The 20,858-nt window shown below is 38.4% G+C and overlaps 1 protein-coding gene across 8 annotated transcripts in view; it reads left to right on the top strand.

Moving 5' to 3' along the window:
- The window catches only part of ZNF385B (zinc finger protein 385B), a 415,410-nt gene extending 396,915 nt beyond the window's left edge, over nucleotides 1–18,495 (top strand). For all 8 annotated transcript variants that reach the window (XM_040475537.1, XM_040475536.1, XM_040475544.1 and 5 more), the window contains 4 exons: nucleotides 12,703–12,954; nucleotides 14,507–14,685; nucleotides 15,493–15,594; nucleotides 17,077–18,495. In XM_040475537.1, coding sequence (XP_040331471.1) covers nucleotides 12,703–12,954; nucleotides 14,507–14,685; nucleotides 15,493–15,594; nucleotides 17,077–17,295 — 752 coding nt within the window. In that variant the 3' untranslated portion in view covers nucleotides 17,296–18,495. The remainder of the gene's footprint in view (nucleotides 1–12,702; nucleotides 12,955–14,506; nucleotides 14,686–15,492; nucleotides 15,595–17,076) is intronic.
- Nucleotides 18,496–20,858: the final 2,363 nt, after the last annotated feature.

The following is a 20,858-nucleotide window of genomic DNA, read 5'->3' as shown; positions in this document are numbered from 1 at the left end:
TAGGCACAAATGCTAGACTCAAAATGTGAAAGTATGATTGGCTTTTAGCACTATATTTTTTAAGAGGATTGGTAGCTTTTTTACACCTGAGAAGTCCAGCTCCTGAATGTCTGCAGTCTCCTTAGGACAGGCAGTACCCAGGTAGGTCCGTGAACAGTGACAGCCCGTACCTATCTCCATGGAGCAGCCTAAGGCGATGAGCTTGTTTGAAGAAAGTAATTTTTTTTTGTATTTTCTCTATTAAATAAAGATATAATTTTTTAGATGAAGAAAGACTCAGTTTCCTCAGTCCCTCTCAAGCTGACCTTTCCATTGTCAGTGTGCACCCCACTCTACCTAGAGTTTCAAAGCTAACACCTAATCTCTGCATCTAGAAGGAAAGACGTGGGAGGAGCGGAATTCAAATGTTTTTCCTTATACCTGTGAATCGATGTTTCCTCTGTAAAGGGCCATTCATTTAGAAGAAAAAGAACCTGCTCCTCATTCCACCTAGAAAATTAGTTTTTAATCTTATTCCTGGCTTTTGAATCATTATTGGACCTACTCCCTGGGGACTTGATTTGAGTGACAGGAGTTACTTATTCTGTTTTCCATAATAAAGCTGCCTCAGAAATAACTGTTTCACATCTCTCGGTGACAAATCGGAAAAGGGGCAATTTTTCAACGTGGAAAATTTGAAATATGATTTCTCTATTGTACAAGTCAAATGCCTAGAAAACTACACAAAATAGGAGAAAGCTGTTCATTAGATTCAAACTCCAGCAAACCAGCCCTCTTTTGTGCTCCCTTAGGAGAGTGACATGTTCACTAATATCAGTGCCAGCTCATTGATACAGAGTGTATGTAGGCTGCCAGCTTTTAACAAGGAGATATTTGGAGGGGCCACTGTTTTATCTGAATGTTAGACTGGTAGCTTCTGCTCCCCAGCCAAGTGGCATGAAGGACAACAGGGCAATTGTCGTGCAGAGCTGGGCAATGACTATCATTTCATTGGGCCACAGACTCACTGAGTGGTATAGCCCAATGACCAGAACCAAACTGACATGGGCTTTCAAATGGGAAGACCAGGATATCCTAACTCAGGATTGTAGTCTGGCAGGAAATTACAGCACAGGACCTATTTTGGACTTACAAAATTGGCCACCTAACTTTCATGGATCCTAAGTTACTTAAAATAAATAAGCTTTTTGTTGTTGTTGTTGTTTTTAACGTAAGGACATACAGATAATGATTCTGTGAAGAGTCACTTTAATTCATAGACAATTTTCCCTGCTCCCAGGATTAGTCTAAAGGCCAAGATTTGAAAATCACACGTAAACATAGTTAATTAGGAATTAGCAAGCTTCACAGTGATCAACTGTGCTTGAAGAGGCAGTGTTTCAGGGATTTAGCTGGAGGCATGGTAATGTAGCATTAGATGTAAAAGACTCCATCAGGATCAGCTTGACCCAATGTATAATATTTGAGTGCCCTGAGAATTTTAAAAACTAGCTTTAACTTCCATGTCTATTCTTGGTTTTTTGTGTCTCTGAGCTTGTCATATAAGTACTCTATTTTGTTTTCCACATCTGCAAAATGGCATAAGCCATATAAAGAACTCTTTCTGTTTCCAAAGGTGGTTGAGCAGCTCACCCTCAAGTGATTGAGTGATCCCTCAAGGGATTGAGATCAGACATTTTCCAACAAGAAGTCCTGTGACTAATAAAGCAAGTCAGCTAGGCTAGTAGGTGTTGTGACATAAACCAGCCTATACTGTTCTATGGTGGGTGATGCTTGAGGACACCTGGAATCAGATCAAATCTAAATGAGCAGTCTAGTTGGAAGGAGCTAAATAGGTGACTAGAGGACTCCAAAAGTACTGGGTCAATCTCCAGCCACCTGTCATAAACGTTATGTGCCTTGGGGATCTGGGTTGGCCATGAATGGCATCTTCAGTAAGACACAAAGTCTGCAAAATGACACCTTCAGTAATGGATATCTATTATCTAAAAGGGTGGAGAAAATTAGATAATGGCATAAGTCATAGTACTTGAAATTTCTGAACGAATATTATTGCATAAATATATCAATCATGTAATTGTTGATAACTCAAATGAATATACTGTGATGTTATTGGTTAATGACTGCTTACCACATTGCCAAAGTGGGTTGTTGAGCTACAACCATCTCATGAGTCTCCCAACATAAGAACCATAGTGTTGCTATGACTGAAACCTTGCCATGGTGACAGGGTATCAGTTTAGTTGCAAAGAGGATGGGCTATACTTTGATGATAATTTGTTTTCACGTGTGCTTCATGCTTATTATTTATATGCAGGTTTATGTAGGATTCCTAATAAAGGAGATAATAAAATCTATAGATTTTTTCATTTTATCAAATCAAAAAATTTGACCTGACACATGTACTTGTTGTTATGACTCTGTCCTAGTACATCTCAAGGATGTATTCTTAAGAGAATTGTTTCAACCTCAAATGACATTAAATATTGATTGCATATATATATCTTCAGCAACAATGATACAAGTATTTTATATAATCAGTAGTGGAAATATCTGTTCTGTCTATGTTTATTTCACTGGTTATGATTTGGCCATTAACAGTGAATTTCTACTATTTTTATTTGTGAAGCTAAAAGGCACTGCATGAATTTAACATTCCTTATTTCATCATATTATTGCCCACCAATGGCTTTCTGTACACTGGGCACACAGATGAATTAGGGCATTGTTGTAGGACTCAAGAATCTCTCTATCCTGGTAATAATTTTAATTGTGAAGAAATGACAGTTAATGCAAGGTCAACATATAATTATATGAAGAGGATTATGAGAACATACGGAAGGGGAAAAGAGAGGAGATGGGCTTGGGGACTAGAGGTAGTATGATCTAGAAAGAAATTTTATAGTAATCCACAGTGAATATTGAGGGCCTAAAACGAAGCAGTGGCACACAGTAGATGCTGAGTCAATGTCTGCTGGATAAGGCTGATAGAAGAAATATTTAGAAGATAATATCAATAAACTTAGGCCATTTATTACACATAGAAGCTAAGAGAAGGAAGAATTCAAGAGTTATTGATGACAGGTCTGACATACAACTAGTAATGTCATTGATTAAAATGGGGACTGCTTGGAAGGGCCCTCATGTGGAACATATCATTCATTCAGTACCAGGCATGTTGAATTTGAAATATGCGTGAAACATCTAAAAATAGATGTCCCACAGACTATTAGGGGCAAAACATCTTGAACCTGCGAGGAATGTAGAGATTTCACCTATGGATTTAGGAATCTATATCAATGTGCTAGAAGAGGTTATTGGAATGAATTAGATCATATAACACCCAAAATAGGACATGAGTGCAGTCTTGAGGCATGCCAACACTTAGGGGCAGGCAAAAGACCAGGAGCTGGTGAAGGGGACCTAGAGTAAGCTTAGAGAACCAGGCAAGGCCAGTGTTTGTGGGCATCAAGGGGGAAAAGCATTTCAGGAAGGGACTTGTACCCAATACACGGGAAGACTGGAGAGACACCATGGGTTTTGCAGGAAGGTAAGGATAAACAGGAAGAAAGGAAGTGGAAGAACCACATCCCATGACCACTTAAGTCCTGCACCAGAGGGAAGATAGTGGAACACTCCAGCAATGAACCAAGTCAGGGAATGACTGTTGAAACATGGAGTTTTCAGCATTTTGTAAACAGAAAGAAAGAACCCAGTACAAAGAAAGTAGCCAAAACTATAGGAAAGAGAGAAGAAATGTAAAAGATAGAGAGACAGGTGGAAGTATATACCTCTTCCTCAGAGATGTAAAGAAAGTAGGTGCAGACAGAAGAAAATGTAACATCAGGGACAAACTCATTCAGCTTCCTCATTTCTCTACAAAATGGGAGACCAGACATTTGCTAATAAGAGGTTGGTGATATCAGTAGGGAACTTAAGAAGGATACATTTTCCATGGGGAAGCTGACTGGCTGTGTTTCTTCCCTTTAATAGGATCACTTTTTTCCCATTTGTCTGATTTATTGACCTGTTCTTCAGGTACATAACTTTTCACTATAGATGTTTCTAATTTAAGCAAATCTAATCCGTAAGATCATAGAATTTTAAAATAAAGGTATGGGATTATTGCATTGCCAAAAGAACTCTGTTTCAAAAAAAAAATCTTTTAAATAGTGCATTCAAATAGTTCGAGGTCTTTTTGCACATACATTCCAGGAAAACATCTAATAAACAAAAGGAGGTAGAGTGACTGCTGTATCTGATTGTTATCTGCAGGGTTGGTCTTTCCTTCGTGCTCTTTTAGTGCAGTCCTGCTATACTACAAATGAATATCCCTTTCTTTGTGCATCCACCAATAGAGTGATGTGCTAGCATCTGTCCATCTTTTATTACATTTTGTTTAGCAAAGAACTCCAAGGTACCAAACTGGCTTGCTCATCTTGTAGTTTGTGTGCTGCTGCCTTTTCTACCCCCTCCCCTCCAGAATCCATTAACTATCTTAATGCACTCCACTTTGAGCTTTAAAATATCTGTCATCAGTTGGTGGCTTCCGTCACTTTTACTGTGTCAAACGTGTAGATAAGGAGAGGACAAATGAAGCAAGGAGTTAGGAAGACTTCTACAGTTACACCAATCGACAAACCTACAGATTTGCAATATTATTTGATTTGGGGTTTTGGGGTTTTTTTGGTCTGATACAGAGCCCTGTCAGCTTTTTAGCCTCATCTCTCTCAAGACAGCATAACTAGTAAGAAAGTACTTACTGTGGCTGACACCCATCAATTTCTCATTATTCAGAAAATGGGAAGATAAAACAGAGGAGAACGATTTCAGAATTCCTTATCAAAGTGAGCTAACTTGGTTTAATGAGTGTTAAGCAGTAATGTGGGCATTGCTTTGTTTTTTGCAATAATAATGAGATGTTGGACAAAGTGCTTGTGAATATAGGAAAGCATATGACCCGCAGTCCTTTCACTGCATGCCTCTGTTGCTAGTTCTTTCTAGTGAAATATTAAGTATAAAAAGGAAAATGTAATTGTACAAAGAAGTGACAAGCAGTATACTTTGGTGACCTCAGAAAGTACAAAGAATAATTCTGTTAAAGTTGTGTCCTTGGTTTCCCGAGCACTTTTCTCAAGTTGGGGGGGGGGGGGGGGGGAAATGAGCACAAGATTTGACCAAGCACTTCACCAAAGAAGGTATGTAATCAACCAATAAAAATAGGCAAAGGTGTTCAATTCCATTAGTCAGTAGGGAAATATGAATGAAAACCTATTCAATAAGACACCACTACACCTCCACCTGAATGGCTACAACCAAAAGGACTAACAATACACAATACTGATACCATGTGTTAGGGATGATGCAGAACAACTGGAATTCTCATGCATTGCTGGTAGGAATATAAATCAGTACAACCATTTGGGAAAACCATTTCAGAATCTATGAAAGCTAGATATATATTGATAGAGATAGATAGATGATAGATAGATAGATAGATAGATAGGCAGATAAATTAGATCTATCCATCTAATGGCCCAGCAATTCTATTCCCATACATATATATGACATAAATGAGTATTTATGTCTACCAAAAACATATATAAGAGTAACCAAAAACTAAAAATATTCCAAATGTTTATCAATACTAAAATAAATAAATGGTGGCACAGTCATACAATGGAATACTCTCAGCAATTCGAAAAAAACAAACTTCTATGTACAACATGGATGAATCTGATACACATAATGTTGAGTGAAAGAAGCCAAACACAAAAGAATACATATTGTGTGATTACACTCTTATGAAGTTCAAAAATAGGCAAAACTGATCTAAGTCGATAGAAATGAGAATGGTGGTTACCTTTGGAGGGAGTGCAAACACCAACTGATTGGGAGTTCAAGGGAGATTTCTAGGATGGTGGAAACATCTGTATATCTTAGATATCAGTATCTTGTATCTTATATTTCCCATACATCTTCTGTTTCAACAAATGTATACATATGAAGAAATTCATTAAATTTTATGTACCTTATAGTATATAAGTTACATAAGTATATAAGCAAAAAAGGAAATTAAATGGTACAGATAGGAACATTATCTACCATATTAGTATATGTGAAAAATAAATGAGATAATGAATATAAGTTCTTAACACAGTGCTTGGGCTACAGTGAGTATTGAAATAGTGTCAGCTATTGATTTGGGATTACTATTGTTACTACTACTCTCACTGTCAGATATAACTGCCCGGAGCAATCATTAGGCTAATTTTTTGCTTTACATAAAAGTAAACTTCCCTAAATAGTATTGAGCCTCTGAATTCAGCTTCTAAGAACCATGCTCCAAACAACATTACTAGTTGTGTGTAAGAGAAAGCTTGTTATTATGGTAAAGTTTACTTCTTACTAAGGGTAAAATTTTTTAAATCTCAAAAATGTATTTAGTTCAAGAGTTTGTTCCCTTTCAGAATTAAGAATTTTTTTAAATTACTTTGAAACACAAATCATTATTAATCTAATGAAAAGATATCCAACCCCCTTATATAAAAAAAAATGAAAATCAAGTTAACAATGAGGTACTGTATTTTATCTGTCAGATTGGCAAAGGCAGTGGATAATTAGGCTGGTTAAAGGTACAGGGAAGCTGGCACCCTCTTACAGACAGAGAGCTCTAAGAGCATTAGTTTGTGCAACCATTCTGGGGTGCAGTTTGGCAACATGCATTACAAGTTAAAACATGCTCTTTGTGCCAGTAAATCCTCTTCAGGGTTTAGGTCCTAAGGAAATTATTGGGCAAGTATGCAAAGATGTCTATACGCAGTACTATTTATAAAGCTGAGTTACTGAATATATGAATTCAGTGGAGTGCAAATATGATTGCCAGTATACTCTATTGAATATCCCTTTCTCACTCCTCAGAAATATTATCAGATATCAGAAAGTCTCGTCTTATTGAAACTTTAGGCTCTTTATCCAGCTAAACACTTCCTTCTTCCTGGCTCAGGTTGGACCATGGGAAAGGCCATAGTGTGTTCTTCTCTTCTTCCTCAACCCATAATTTCTAGTTCTTGCCCGTTCCAATTGTTAGGGATAGGAGAAGGCATTAGAAAAGATAAATGAAGATAAAAGAAGGGCCAATGTTTTTGTGCTTAACAACAATCATTGATGCCCTCTGCATGGCAGGTGTCCAGATGCCCTGTCTCTGTCTCTCGAGGACCATGTGTAAGGTCTTCGTGCGGGTCTTTCAGTCCTTCCTCAGCTCCTAACACCAGAGCTCCACTCCTCAGCCTCTTACTGCCAGCATCCTAGTGATCAGCTTTTTTTGTGTCAGGTACCAATAACAGAGCTCGAGCCTGACCACCTTTCAAGATGCCCTATTGACCCTAAGAAAACGCATCCAACCTTGACATGCCAAACTGAGATTACAGGTCCTTCAGCTCCAGCTCGTCTGCCCCAACCTTCCTATCCCCTACTTCACCTGGGATGAGGGGTGGATCACTAAGGTCAGAAGTTGCCAGACTAGAAAATGAGATGCCAGTGTCTCTTCTTACATGCACTTCTGGCTTTACCACTTTGACTAGATTCAGAAACATCTAACCAGGACAGAAGCTCATGATGCCAGTGAGTCCTCCAATCCTTATATAGTCTAGGGAAGTGCATGATAGGATGCTGGTAGCAGGATAAGTTTTACTGCTTCTTGTAAATGCTACAAGTATGTGTCTGGGGGTCTCTTGGGGACTTTCTCTAAGATGCTGAGATATTTGATGCGAACTGCTTTCAGTTAGGGTCATGTCCTTCATTCTGAGGCAACCAAACTCCCATTCAGTATCTTTTTAACATTGTAAGAGTGCAAACCAGAAGTAACCCAAATAACAAAAGATTATTTAGATAAATTATAGTACATCCATATAGGTAAATATCATTTGTTATAAATCATGATCCAATTCTACATTTACTGACATGGAAAGATATTCTTGATTTATTGCCATTTGAAAAATGTGAGTTACAGCATGTTTCCATCTATTCACATGTAGTATTGTGTAAATTGTGAAGTAACAGGTATCATTTTAATAATCTAGGTCAAGTGTTGGCAGACTACTACCTGAGAGCTAAATCTAGTGTGCTTGCCTACTTTCGTAAATAAAGTTTTGTTAGATCACAGCCATACTGGTGGCTGCTTTCCTGCTATCGTAGCAAAGCTTAGTAGCTGCAATAATATGGCCCACGAAGCTTAATATGTTTACAGAAAACTTTGCTGACTTATTATAGGTGATGGAATCATGGGTGATTTTTCTTTTTTTTTTTTTTTGTCTGACTTTATTTTCTACATTGAGCATACATTTATTGTGTAAATCATGTATCTATTATTAAACCATTGAAACCTGGTTAGAAAAAACTTATATTAATAATATTAAGCTGAAGATTAAACCTTGTAAGCAGACTCATAAAAATTGGATTATAGCTTCCAAAGTTACACTGCAAAAAATATATATATATTGATCTATAATGTAGTTAGAATACTATTTTGATTGTTTTTAAATTAAGACCTATATGTGGACATGAGTCTTCTTGTTACCAACAGGATTAGTTTCTGAAAACTGCTTTTAGACGTTCACATGTACTGAGGCACCTGGGTGACTCAGTCAGTTAAGCATCCAACTCTTGATTTAGGCTTAGGTCATGATATTGTAATTGGTAAGTTACAGCCCCGCAGCAGGCTCTGTGCTGTTAGCTCTGTGCTGCTAGCTCAGGATTCTGTCTCCCTCTCTCTCTGTCCCTCCCCTGCTTGCTCTCTGTCTCTCTCTCCAAATAAATAAAAATAAACTTAAAAATAAAGAATTCCCACGTTCTTTTCATCATCTGTGTTAGCTTATTAGTCCCCTGAGCCTGTGTTTCAGGAATATAGTGCTAAGTTTGAGGAATAGGTGGGTTAACCTGAGTAAAGTTTTGTTGTAAAAAATAACTATGATAAATAAATAGTGAAGACTGATTTCCTTCACATGGTTTATCAAGTAGATATGAAAACAGTTCCAAAACGAGAGGTTTTCAAAATGCTTAGAACTTTGGAAAATAAGGGAATCAATGTGGATCGCCACTTTGAAGAATTAAATTCACTTGGATGCATAAATTACAGACATTTGTTACAAAGGGTAATTCTGATGTAGCTAAGCAAATTTTGCTTCCCAGTCCTGTAGGATGAAACCTTAAAAAGGCGTTTAAGTAATCAGAAAATAATGAAGACAGTCAGAAGAACCTGCTAATTAACATTAGGTGAGGGAATACTTGAAAATAGAATTCATATTAACCAGAAGTTCCAGATGACATGCATCTTTATTAAAAGACACAGAAGTAAACAATACATTAATTAAACTTCCAAATACACAAAATAAGGAGGCTTTAAAAATGCCAATAAGGAAAGAATAATATATAGAATAAATAAAGAATTAATAATATAATGGATTTTGATAAAAATATAAAACAAAATGAGAAATAATAAAATTAGGCTTCAAAGCTTATAAATTTACACATCCAGAAAGAATGCCAAAATTTAAATCTAGTATTGCTTAGTGGTTTTAGGATCTATTTCATTAACTAGCTAGTCTCAATCCAATGGCAGAATTTCCTCAATATGATGGAACCATTTACACATTGTCAAAGCAAAATTGATACCTACTATTCACAAAGATTAGGACTCTGGCCTACCTAGAGGATAAAAACTAAAACATAATTTATGTAAATATTAAATATACCATATGTCTTAATATTTTTAAAGGAAAATGGCCTCCCTTGGCATCCATTTTACTAGTTTTAAGATATTCTCTACCTTCTGATTCAATTCACCTTTATAATATCTCTCATTACACCTATTGCCATCATCTATGCTGAACTAGTAGGTATTCAAGCAAACCCCAAGTTTTCCAACACCTAAGCATTTCCTTATGTTTCCACCTGTAAGCATTCACTTCCTACTCTTTCTCACCTTATTCTATTCTTATCTAAATCTCACCTGCAAAATCTGGCCAAAATATCACTTCCTTTATGAAGAATGTCTCTTTCTTCCGAACCAGAAGAAATCACTTCCTGCTCCAAGCTCTCATAAATTAGAGATCTCTGAATGACTATCTCATTTCCCCTGCTAACCTTTAATTTTCTTAAAGTCTATACCTACTTTATTTACTATTCTCTTCAGTGTCTAGCACATTGTCAGTAATTAGCATTTTGCTAATATTCATTTGTTAATGAATAAATGACCTCTTCTGAAAAGGAGATACAGAAAGGAAATCTGTTTAATTTTTCTTAAAGAAATAGGAATAAAGAGGAAAAAAATAATTTTGTCCATATTCTCAATGTAACCTGAATAATTTGTTGAAGAGGATAGATATTTTCATTTAAGGCAAATATGCCTTAAAACTAAACAAAGCAAGACTTTATCACATCTCCAGTGACCATTATATGCCTTTTATAATGTTAATGCCATATGAAGTCCACCCTCTGTGCAGGAAGATTAGTACACTACCCAGTGAATAGTTAGAGAAAACATCATGCTCATTTATGCCACCTACCAATCTGTGGGACATTATTCACTTTTGATGAGCCTTAGTTTTCTCATCTTTAAGATAGGAATGACTGGGATGCCTGGGTGGCTCACTTGGTTAAGTGTCCGTGTCTTGTTTTAGGCTCAGGTTATGATCTCACAGTTTGTGGGATCAAGCTCCTGCTTGAGATTTCTCTCTCTTCCTCTCTCTCTCTCAAAATAAATAAATAAACTTTAAAAAATTAAAAAAACAAGATAGGACTAGTTATTTTCAGCCGTACGTATTTCACAAGTTTGTTATGAGAGATAATAAGATAATGTAAGTGATAGCACTTTGTAAGTTGTACCGTTCTATAAAACTGTAAGAACATATGAGGGAGACCAATATAAGGGACAATAAAATAAATATGAATAAGAGAGAGAATGAGTAAATGACTAAAACAGGTCAGATTCCTTAGGTCAAATTTTATGAAAAGATTTTACCATGCAATAATTTAAGTTTCCATCACAAGAAACAGAGTAATTCCATAGGAGCAAATGTTAAGATTACTGTTATTTCACTGCTTTGTGAATTCTATAAAATTGGAAAATCAATCTAAGGGATCCTTATAGGTGAGGGAATTCTAAGCCAGAAATAATCTTCAATCTAATTTACTTAGTATTACCATTTAAGAAGATTGATTTTAGTCCCTTCTCTCATACTGTGGAGGTCTGTTTAGTAAAAGTCTAAGATCTTTTCCATCATACTTTATGGCATCCTGAAGTCTTAATAAACTTGCTGGAAAGGAATATATAGATTGTGAAACCCAAGGATAAAAAGAGATCTGAGCATTCACTTATTCCAAACACCATCCAGATCTGGAATTCAGCTATAGAATCTGCTAGTCTTGACCCAGATGGATCCAATGCAGGAAAAGGATGGAAATGAACTGTTGATACCTAAATCAAACACATAGAAATATGATCTGCTGGTATTTTTGGTGTATATGTAAGTGCTGGCTTTGCCCCATATGCAGAACAGACACACACTATCAGGTTGCTGTTCCCCTACTCACTCCTTCCCTCTTGGTGATCCAGGCCCATGGTACACAGTTCCAAGTTAGCTAAGGCAATTAACAAATAAGTGTTAGTTTTCATTTCCTTCTTCTCTTAATACAAGTTTATCAGCGTATCTATAAACATTTTCTAAAAGCACCAGCTCTACTCAGCTTACATGTGTGATGGATTGGGCTGTTGCCTATGAAGTTCCAGTTTCTTTCCCAAAGGGGCCACTGAATAGAACCTGTGTTGAATAGCAAATGAACCCCGACGAGTTAGATTCTGTTAAAGTCACTCTGATCCTTCTTATAGCTTGCACCATGGGCCTTGAGAATTGTAAGCATTTAGTAGCTACATGATCAAAATGCCAAGATGTCTGTAAATGATTTGGCTAATCCTCATTATTGTGCTTCTGGTTAATGTCATTACTTAGAATTTATGACTTAGGGATGGCTGGCTGACTCAGGAGCATGCAACTCTTGATCTCAGGGTCATGAGTTTGAGCCCCACGTTGGCGGTAGAATTTACTTAAAAGAAAAATCTTATAATTTAGACTGGCAGTATTAAGTACAATGAATGAAATCTTTGCATCTTGTATTTTAGATAAATCACTTTGCCATTCGAAGAGCAGCAAAAACTTAACTAATCATAACCAAAATTAACCATATGTCTTCCCTCACCTATACCCCAACACCCCAATGTTAAAATTTTAACTTGGTATAAAAATTGAGTTTTAGCTTTATATTTATGTCCTAATTAAAGCATGAATAGTCAAATGAAACTACCATTGACTAATGACTTATTTCATGTTACCATCATATCATGTAACCATATTGGAAGGTAGTTGGTTTTCCTATATATTAAAGACCTCTCTGGAGCATAATTTACAACCGAAGGCTATCAGAAAGTTACCTGCTGCCAGTGGGAGAAAAAAGTCATGTTTCATAAGTCATCATATTCTTGGGGTGAGCTGATATTGGAAATTGATGGCATGGAGCTATTTTTCAATCTGGAGATTAAAACTACACCTAACAATCAAATTTCTAGTTTTAATTTCTTTTACATTAATTTGTCTGTGTTTATACCATGTACGAAGCTTTAATACGATCTTTCTGTGTCTCTCTTAGAAGATAAAGGGAAGTTAAAAGTCAACAGTTCCAGTCAGCCATCAAGCTCTGAAGGTGGCTCATTTCTCCTCAAATCAGGCACAACACCCCTGCCACCTGGAGCAGCCACTTCTCCCTCAAAGAGCACGAATGGAGCTCCCGGTACCTGTACCGTTCCTGAATCAGAAGAAGAAAAAGCCAAAAAATTACTGTATTGTTCACTATGCAAAGTGGCTGTGAACTCCCTGTCACAGCTAGAGGCACACAACACAGGTTAGCAGCTATCGTTTGAATTTAAATAATGTTTGTAACAAAACCAACCTTTCCCTTCAGAATACCATATCTTTTGTTGTTCAAACGTTGGGTTTGTTCAACGTCTTCTCCGCTTTTTTGATTCAAAAGACTGATTTTAAGAAAAGTATGATATGATAACTTTGGAAACATCAGGCAAAAGCTTAAAGCAAGTTGAAGATAAAACTTATTCTGTTCTTTATTTTCTCAAAAGCATCTAATATTTCCCAAAACTCATTATGACGAAGTGACAGAGATGAAGATAAATATCTATGCACAATGTTCACTGCAACACACTTAGGAAAAAAAGGGGGAAACAATTTAAAAGTCCCTCAGTAGGGAAAGGTCGAATAAACTATAGGAACCCAATATGAGAGTATATATTACTCAGTCATTAAAATGAAATTACTTTATGGGGCGCCTGGATGGCTCAGTCAGTTGAGCGTCTGACTTCGGCTCACGTCATGATCTTGTGGCTTGTAAGTTTGAGCCCTGTGTCAGGCTCTAGCTTGGAGCCTGGAGCCTGCTTCAGATTCTGTGTCTCCCCCTCTCTTTGACCCTCCCATGCTCACGCTCTGTCTCTCTCTGTCTCTCAATAATAAATAAACGTTAAAAAATTTTTTTAATGTAATTATTTTAAAAAGTATATGATTTGCTATGTGAAATTTTCAGGATATTTAACTAGTATGATGCCAATTTTGAAAAAAATACATACCTTTAATATACAAGCAAAACAAAACCTGAATAAAAAACTAAACTGAAGGGCACCTGGGTGGCTCAGTCGGTTAAGTGTCCGACTTCAGCTCAGGTCATGATCTCACGGTTAGTGGGTTCAAGACCCACGTCAGGCTCTGTGCTGACAGCTCAGAGCCTGGAGCCTGCTCAGATTCTGTCTCCCTCTCTCTGTCCCTCCCTCTTGCTTGTGCTCTGTCTCTCAAAAATAAGTAAAATGTTAAAAAAAAATTTTTTTTAACTAAAATGATAACAGTGGTAATCTCTGAGTGGTGAAAACATAGAATCTTTATTTTCTTTATGCTTCTGTATATTTTCCATATTTTCCTTCTAATGGACTCATGTTTTCCCATTTTTTACAATGAAAATGTGTCCAATAAGCAGCATTATTGTTTATAATAAATAAAAAATGTTTGTAATCAGCATTAAAATGATTATTTTTTTTTAATTTTATTTTTCAACATTTATTTATTTTTGGGACAGAGAGAGACAGAGCATGAACGGGGGAGGGGCAGAGAGAGAGGGAGACACAGAATCCGAAACAGGCTCCAGGCTCTGAGCTGTCAGCCCAGAGCCCGACGCGGGGCTCGAACTCACGGACCGCGAGATCGTGACCTGGCTGAAGTCGGACGCTTAACCGACTGCGCCACCCAGGCGCCCCTAAAATGATTATTTTTTTTAAAAAAAGCAATGAGAAATTCATCCTGAAGATAAACTTCTCAAGGGTAAGAAAACAAAGAGCTGTTCATAGATGTATTCTGTTCTTCAATAGCTATTTACCATATGTCTCTTTCTGTTTTAGGATCTAAACACAAGACCATGGTGGAAGCTCGTAATGGGGCTGGTCCAATTAAGTCCTATCCTAGACCTGGATCAAGATTAAAGATGCAGAATGGCAGTAAGGGGTCAGGACTACAAAATAAGACATTTCATTGTGAAATCTGTGATGTTCATGTTAATTCAGAAATTCAACTCAAACAGGTAATGTATCCTGAATTAATTAGTATCCAGTGTTGTTTGGGTCACCACTTGATTTTTTATCTAATCTATGTAATGGTTCTCACTATGCTCACAGATAAATTTACTAACCTTTATATGAGGCACACAAGATACAACATGCAGATGCTAGCGAAAGAAAAAGCACCAAATACTTACGTACCCACAAAAGTGGGTACTTTTACTGTAAGTCAGATCCAGGATAGGTGTTAGGGACAGATAAGCACAGCAGTCATCTGGAGCTTGTAGTCAAGCAGGAACTTCTGGAAGGCAAGATGTTCAGCCTGTCTTTCAAAGACCCAAAATCTGTTTATGGAGACAGATTCATTAGTCATGGCAGTAACAACAGGCAAAGCAGGGTAAGTACTACAGAGAAAGGAAAGGAATAGAGGCATTACAATTGGGGGGGTGGGGTGCAGGGAGGGCACCTGGGTGGCTCAGTTGGTTAAACATCCAACTTTGGCTCAGGTCATGATCTCATGATTCTTGAATTTGAGCCCCACATCGGACTGTCTACTGCAAGCACAGAGCCCACAGATCCTCTGTCTCCCTCTCTCTTTGAAACTCCCCTGCTTGTGCTCTCAATCTCTCTCTATCAAAAATAAACATTAAAAAAAAATTGAGTGGGGAGCAAGTCTTAATTTCAAGAGCACAGTGATCTTATTCAAACCACCTTGGAACTGTGGACTTAGAACTGGGAATGGAGTGACCAGCTATCTCTATCTAGGAGTTATATTTTACGTGGAATAAAGCTCACATTTAGATTCAGCTAATGCATCAAACTTTTTTCAGCACATTTCTAGCCGAAGGCATAAGGATCGAGTTGCAGGGAAGCCACTGAAGCCGAAATACAGCCCTTACAACAAACTCCAGCGGAGCCCGAGCATTTTAGCAGTAAGTTCACCTCACCTGCTCACCTGTTTTGTGGGTTTGCCTTGCTGGCTTGGGCAGGGACTGTGGTTTAGGAGGGTCTAGCGACTAATTGGTCCTGAAAGGTTTTGAATTTAAATAGCCCTCACAGACAGAAGTTTTAGGATGAACTGCTTAGTCCCTGCTGTAGGGCACCTTGAAGGAAGCTTCTTTACAGAAGAGAAACTGAACCTCTTTAGAAGCTAATCCCTTACTCATTACCAGGAACCTTTTCCAAAAGGCTGCCTTCTTTAGCTTATAAAGAAAAATAAAGGCTCAGGAACAAAAACAAGTAATGCCTGAGGAATCCTGGAATGGGCTGTAGCTGGGAAGAGGGCTTGCTTTCCTAAAACAAAACTCCATTTAATGCCTTCTCCCTTTCTAGAGGGCTCTCCCTCTTCCCCCTCCTCCATCTCCCCTCTCCACCCCCACGTGCCCCTGCCTCCAGAAATTAAAGTGAGTGTTTATATTACTCTCTTTCCTTGTCTAGCAGGCATGCTGGTATTCAGCCTGTCCTACCTGCTCTCAATATGTGTTGTTTTCACTTTCTTTGCAAAAATACCCAGGGGCGCCAGCAATAGATGTCATATAAATACCCAGATGGATGGATTTCATAATCTCCCTGGGATTTAGCCCAGTGTGGCATTCCATTTGAGGTTGAAACCGGATTGGCCAGCTGGAGGCGATGCTCCCAGCTTCTGCAAAGCCTCCATCTGATGCTGCAAGCAGGTGTTACCTGCATTAAACAAATCCAGTGTGCAAAAGAGAGAAATTAAGGATTTCTCCTGATTGCAAAAGAGAGAAATTAAGGATTGATTTCTGACTTTATAGGAAGGTTCCACCTTGGGGTTCCTTTAAATAGAGAACGTTTCTGGTGCACTTACAATCATTTCCAACGACAGAAATTTGAGTCGGTTGCAGTTTTTCAGGGATCACCCTTTAAGTGGCCAGAGAGAGGGGTGTAAACTGACTGTTTTCATGACTTTTAACGAGTCCCTCATGTCTTGAACCCCAGTTAGCTCACCCTGTGCGGCTCTTCAAAGAGAAGTGAAAGGTCACGCATATTCTCAAAAACAAAACAAAACAACCCTCTCAAGGCTGCACGGTGGTTTAGGACAAGTCAGAATTTTAAAATTTTAAACTGAGCTCCATTATTTAAGCAGGAAACCTTCTGGGTATGTTTGCTTGTTCTTTGTGAGAAGCAGCATAAAATAGCTTTAGTATCTACTCAGAGAGGCCCTCCGGTGTCCTCCGTGTCCTCGGGGCCCAGGGGCAAAGGCCCCCAAAAAAGAGCTGAAATGGAAACAGATCAAAGTAAAGGTACGCCCAGAGCCTTTGCAACCAGCTTTGTGACCCTAATTTCTTGACTTCCGAGAGTAAAGATTTTTATAATGTGACTTCTCAACGTCCATGTCGCTCACCCAACACACTATCCCCACCCCGTCCCTGGTTTTCTCCCTCCGCTAGGCAAAACTTGCATTCCAGAAAGACATGATGAAGCCTTTGGCCCCGGCCTTCCTGTCGTCGCCCCTGGCGGCGGCGGCGGCGGTGTCGTCGGCGCTGTCGCTGCCGCCCCGGCCGTCGGCGTCGCTGTTCCAGGCGCCGGCCATACCTCCCGCCCTGCTGCGGCCGGGCCACGGGCCCATCCGCGCCACGCCCGCCTCCATCCTGTTCGCGCCCTACTGACCGCAGCCCGCCCGCCCCGCGGCGCGCCACCCCGGCCCCGACTCCAAAGACTAAGAAATCACTAGGCTCCAGAGTGCTTTTAGGGACCGCTCCCGAAATTAGGGATCTGAGCAGCACAGGCTTTGTCCCCCCCCGTTCTCCACCACCCCCCCCCCCAACCCCTGCCGACCTCGATTTGTGTATCTGAGATATTTGGTTTCTTGCAAATGTATTGGTCAGAAAAAAATATATATCTATATCTATATACCATCCTCTATTTTACCATGGGTGTGATCTGGCTTAGAAACGATAAGGAATCTTTTCCTGACAGACTTGAAAACTAGGGTCTTCCTCCCACGTCTGTAAATAACTCTGGAATCCAACTGAGCACATTCTAGTGTGGAACAAAAATAGGTGAACACAAGTGCTTGCTTGTGGATCCCATCTTACCAACGGATCACAACGTTTTCCTTCATGGTGTACTATTGTTGACAGGGATTGTGTACTGTTTTAGACCCAAGTACTGTTGTATCCTGTGTAGTACTAGATCTGTATCTCTTGTCTGAATTCAACATTTTTTTAGTCGCTGTGTAAATGTTAGGAAGCAAAGTAGCTTGAATTCTCTCTAAGAGAACAAAAGATAATGTATTTTCTTTATTTCACGTTTCATTTGGTGATATTGAAAAGAACTAGAAAGCCATATAACATAGCTATAATTACTGTTTGCTATTTTTGTTTAACTTATTTTGTAGCTTCCTCACGAGTTTGAGTTGCTAAGCAAATGTATACAACCAGAAAAAGAGCTTCCTCAATTGCACATTCTTGCACCTCTTGTGCATTCTGCAAGGAGACAATGAATCCATGTATTTCTACGTAATTATCTTCTTCATTTTTAACCTGTTTTCATTTGTTAATGATGCTACATAATTTTGTGGCTCCCTAATGCAATAATGTACAGAAGATAAAAAAAAAATTTATAATTGAACAATTTGTCTTTCTGTTCACTGAATATGTTGCAGGTCTCGCTCCCATGCCCCCCCTTTCTAAACTGATATCAACAAGACTGGAATGTTTGTGGTATCAGGGGCAAGAGGCATCATAAAACAACAAAATAGAGTGAACTCTTTTAGAGCATCTATATCTGCAATCTGTAAATGGTAAAATGTCTGTGTATTTTTTTAAATGTACCTTTTCAATAAAAGTACAAAAAATAAAAATCTGTGTTTTCAAAGTTCGTTTCTCCTGAGACACCTCCAATTTGAAATCATCTGATGAACGATTTTCAGAAGGTGCAAAGATTGCTCCTTACGTATTTAGCATTTTCAGCTCTTATTCGAAGCATTTTTATTTGTCATGTTTATTCATTACTGTTCACAGCATCTGCATGATGCAAGACTTTACTGCTCTTTTCCCTCTGAATCCCTAAGAAGTCGGGCCAATCATAGTAGTAGCCTGATAAAAATTTGTGACTCTGATTTTTTTTAACCTGCTGTAAAGTCTTCTAAATCCCTAACCCATCTTTCATTTGTGTCCGAGGCATTTGTGATCTCCTTCCGTTCCACTCCAGCCCCTTTTCCCATCAGCCTTTTTTTTTATTCTTCCACTCATTCTAAGTGTAAAGATCAATATGTCACTATTTGTCCTGGTTTTCTATCTATTGCTGCTTAATGAACTACTCCAAAACTTAGTGGCTTAAAATAACAACCATCTTATTATATCATGATTTCAGGGGTCAAGAACTCCAGCCAGGCTTGGCTGGGCTGTTCTTCTATTCCTGGAGGCATCAATATGAAGTCTGTTGGTAATAGTGGGTGGGGGAGGCTGGTCTGGAGGCCCAAGATGGCTTCACTCACATGTGTGCCTTGATGGAGATGGCTAGAAGTATGAACTCTATTGGAACAGTTACCAGAGGACCTGCACATGGCCTCTCCAGCTATGTGGTCTCAAGCAATTACATAGTAACTCAGGGCTCCTAGACAGAGAGTACTTCAAGAGGCCTGGGTGAAAGTCAAAAAGCTTCTTATAAAATTGTCTCAGGACACCTGGGTGGCTCAGTTGGTTAAGCGGCTGACTTTGGCTCAGGTCATGATCTCTTCGTTCACAAGTTCGAGTCCCACGTCAGGCTCTGTGCTGACAGCTCAGAGCCTGGAGCCTGCTTTGGATTCTGTGTCTCCCTCTCTCTCTGCCCTTCCCCTGCTCATGCTCTGTCTCTCCCTCTCTCAAAAATAAACGTTAAAAAAAAATTTTTTTTAAGTACAAAATTGTCTCAATACTCCCAGCATGTCACTTATGCTGCATTCTACTGATCGAGCAAGTCACGGAGGCCAATCCAGATTCAAGGAGAAGGACAGTATTCACTTTTCAATGAGAAAAAGAGCAAAGACTGGCCATTTTTAATCTACCACTCTGTCACAGAATTTTGAGGGGAGTGGTAACAAAGCTATGACAGAGCCCCTTTCCCCCCCCCACCTTAAGTCCAAACCATACCATTCTTTAAAATGAGAAGAATTGGGGTGGAGCGGGACCTCAATTCTCATTTCTAAGAAGTTAAAGCCAGTGGATGACAGTACAGCTGTGATATATGGCGATAGGCTTCCTTAATCAAAGAGTTAATCCAATTGTTTAAAGATTGTTGGCCTTAAAATTCTAGGCTTATAATTAAGTTAGTGTTAGAGTCTATTAGAATTCCAGTTTGACATTCAGAATTTGAGTTTCTTTTTTTTTTTTTTAATATGACTCATTTGAACTCTATACTAGTTACACTAAACCATGGTTGGACCTTCAAACATAGCTTAGAAACATCATGCTCTGAAGAAAATGTGTTTCAGTTTAACACTTAGGAGAATTTTTTCATGGACTCCAACAGCAATTATATTTCATTTTCCTCTATCTCATTAATGTTTACTGCCGTCCTCAAAAAAATTTTAAATGTCAATATTTAAATAGACCCAGGAATTTGCTGATTAGATTTATAGTTAAAGATTTTGAAAAATCACCTCGGGGAGGAAGTACAAAAGAAGAGTGATTAATTAAAATGCCTGCCTCCCAAAGAAGCCAGGAGTAGCTTCAAGTAATGATGTATAAAGCACTATCAAACAGATATATCGTATCCACCCTGATTCTGAGGTGGCAGAGTGGGTCAGTCCTGAGGGATGTGCACATTTGAACTCATAGCCCTTCCTACGCCATTTTTAGTGGGGAAAGACTACCACTCTACCCCTCCACTAATTGGGAAACTTAAAAACTGTGCTGCTTACTCTGACCTAGCCCAGTTCTGGTCTCTGTAGAATATGAAAATTGATCTCAGATAGAATTTCCAGATAAAATATAAGACACCTAGTTAAATTTGAATTTCAGGTTAATGAGGAATAATTTTTAATAGAATATCTTAGTCATTTTAGTAAGGTATTGCACATAGTATAAGTGTGTCTCAGAAATAAAGGATGCAGTATTGGGGATGTACTTATAATAAAGAAAATCTCTGTTGTTTATCTGAAATTCAAATTTAAGCCTGTAGTTTTATTTGCTAAATCTGGCAACCCTGGTCTCAGGAGTACTCCTCTTCATCTCAAGCACCATGATTC

This window comes from Herpailurus yagouaroundi, unplaced genomic scaffold (assembly GCF_014898765.1).
Source record: "Herpailurus yagouaroundi ecotype Mexico unplaced genomic scaffold, PumYag 140, whole genome shotgun sequence".
NCBI lineage: Eukaryota > Metazoa > Chordata > Mammalia > Carnivora > Felidae > Herpailurus > Herpailurus yagouaroundi.
Note: the sequence above shows the minus strand (reverse complement) of the source record. Positions and strands in the feature narration are given on the sequence as shown.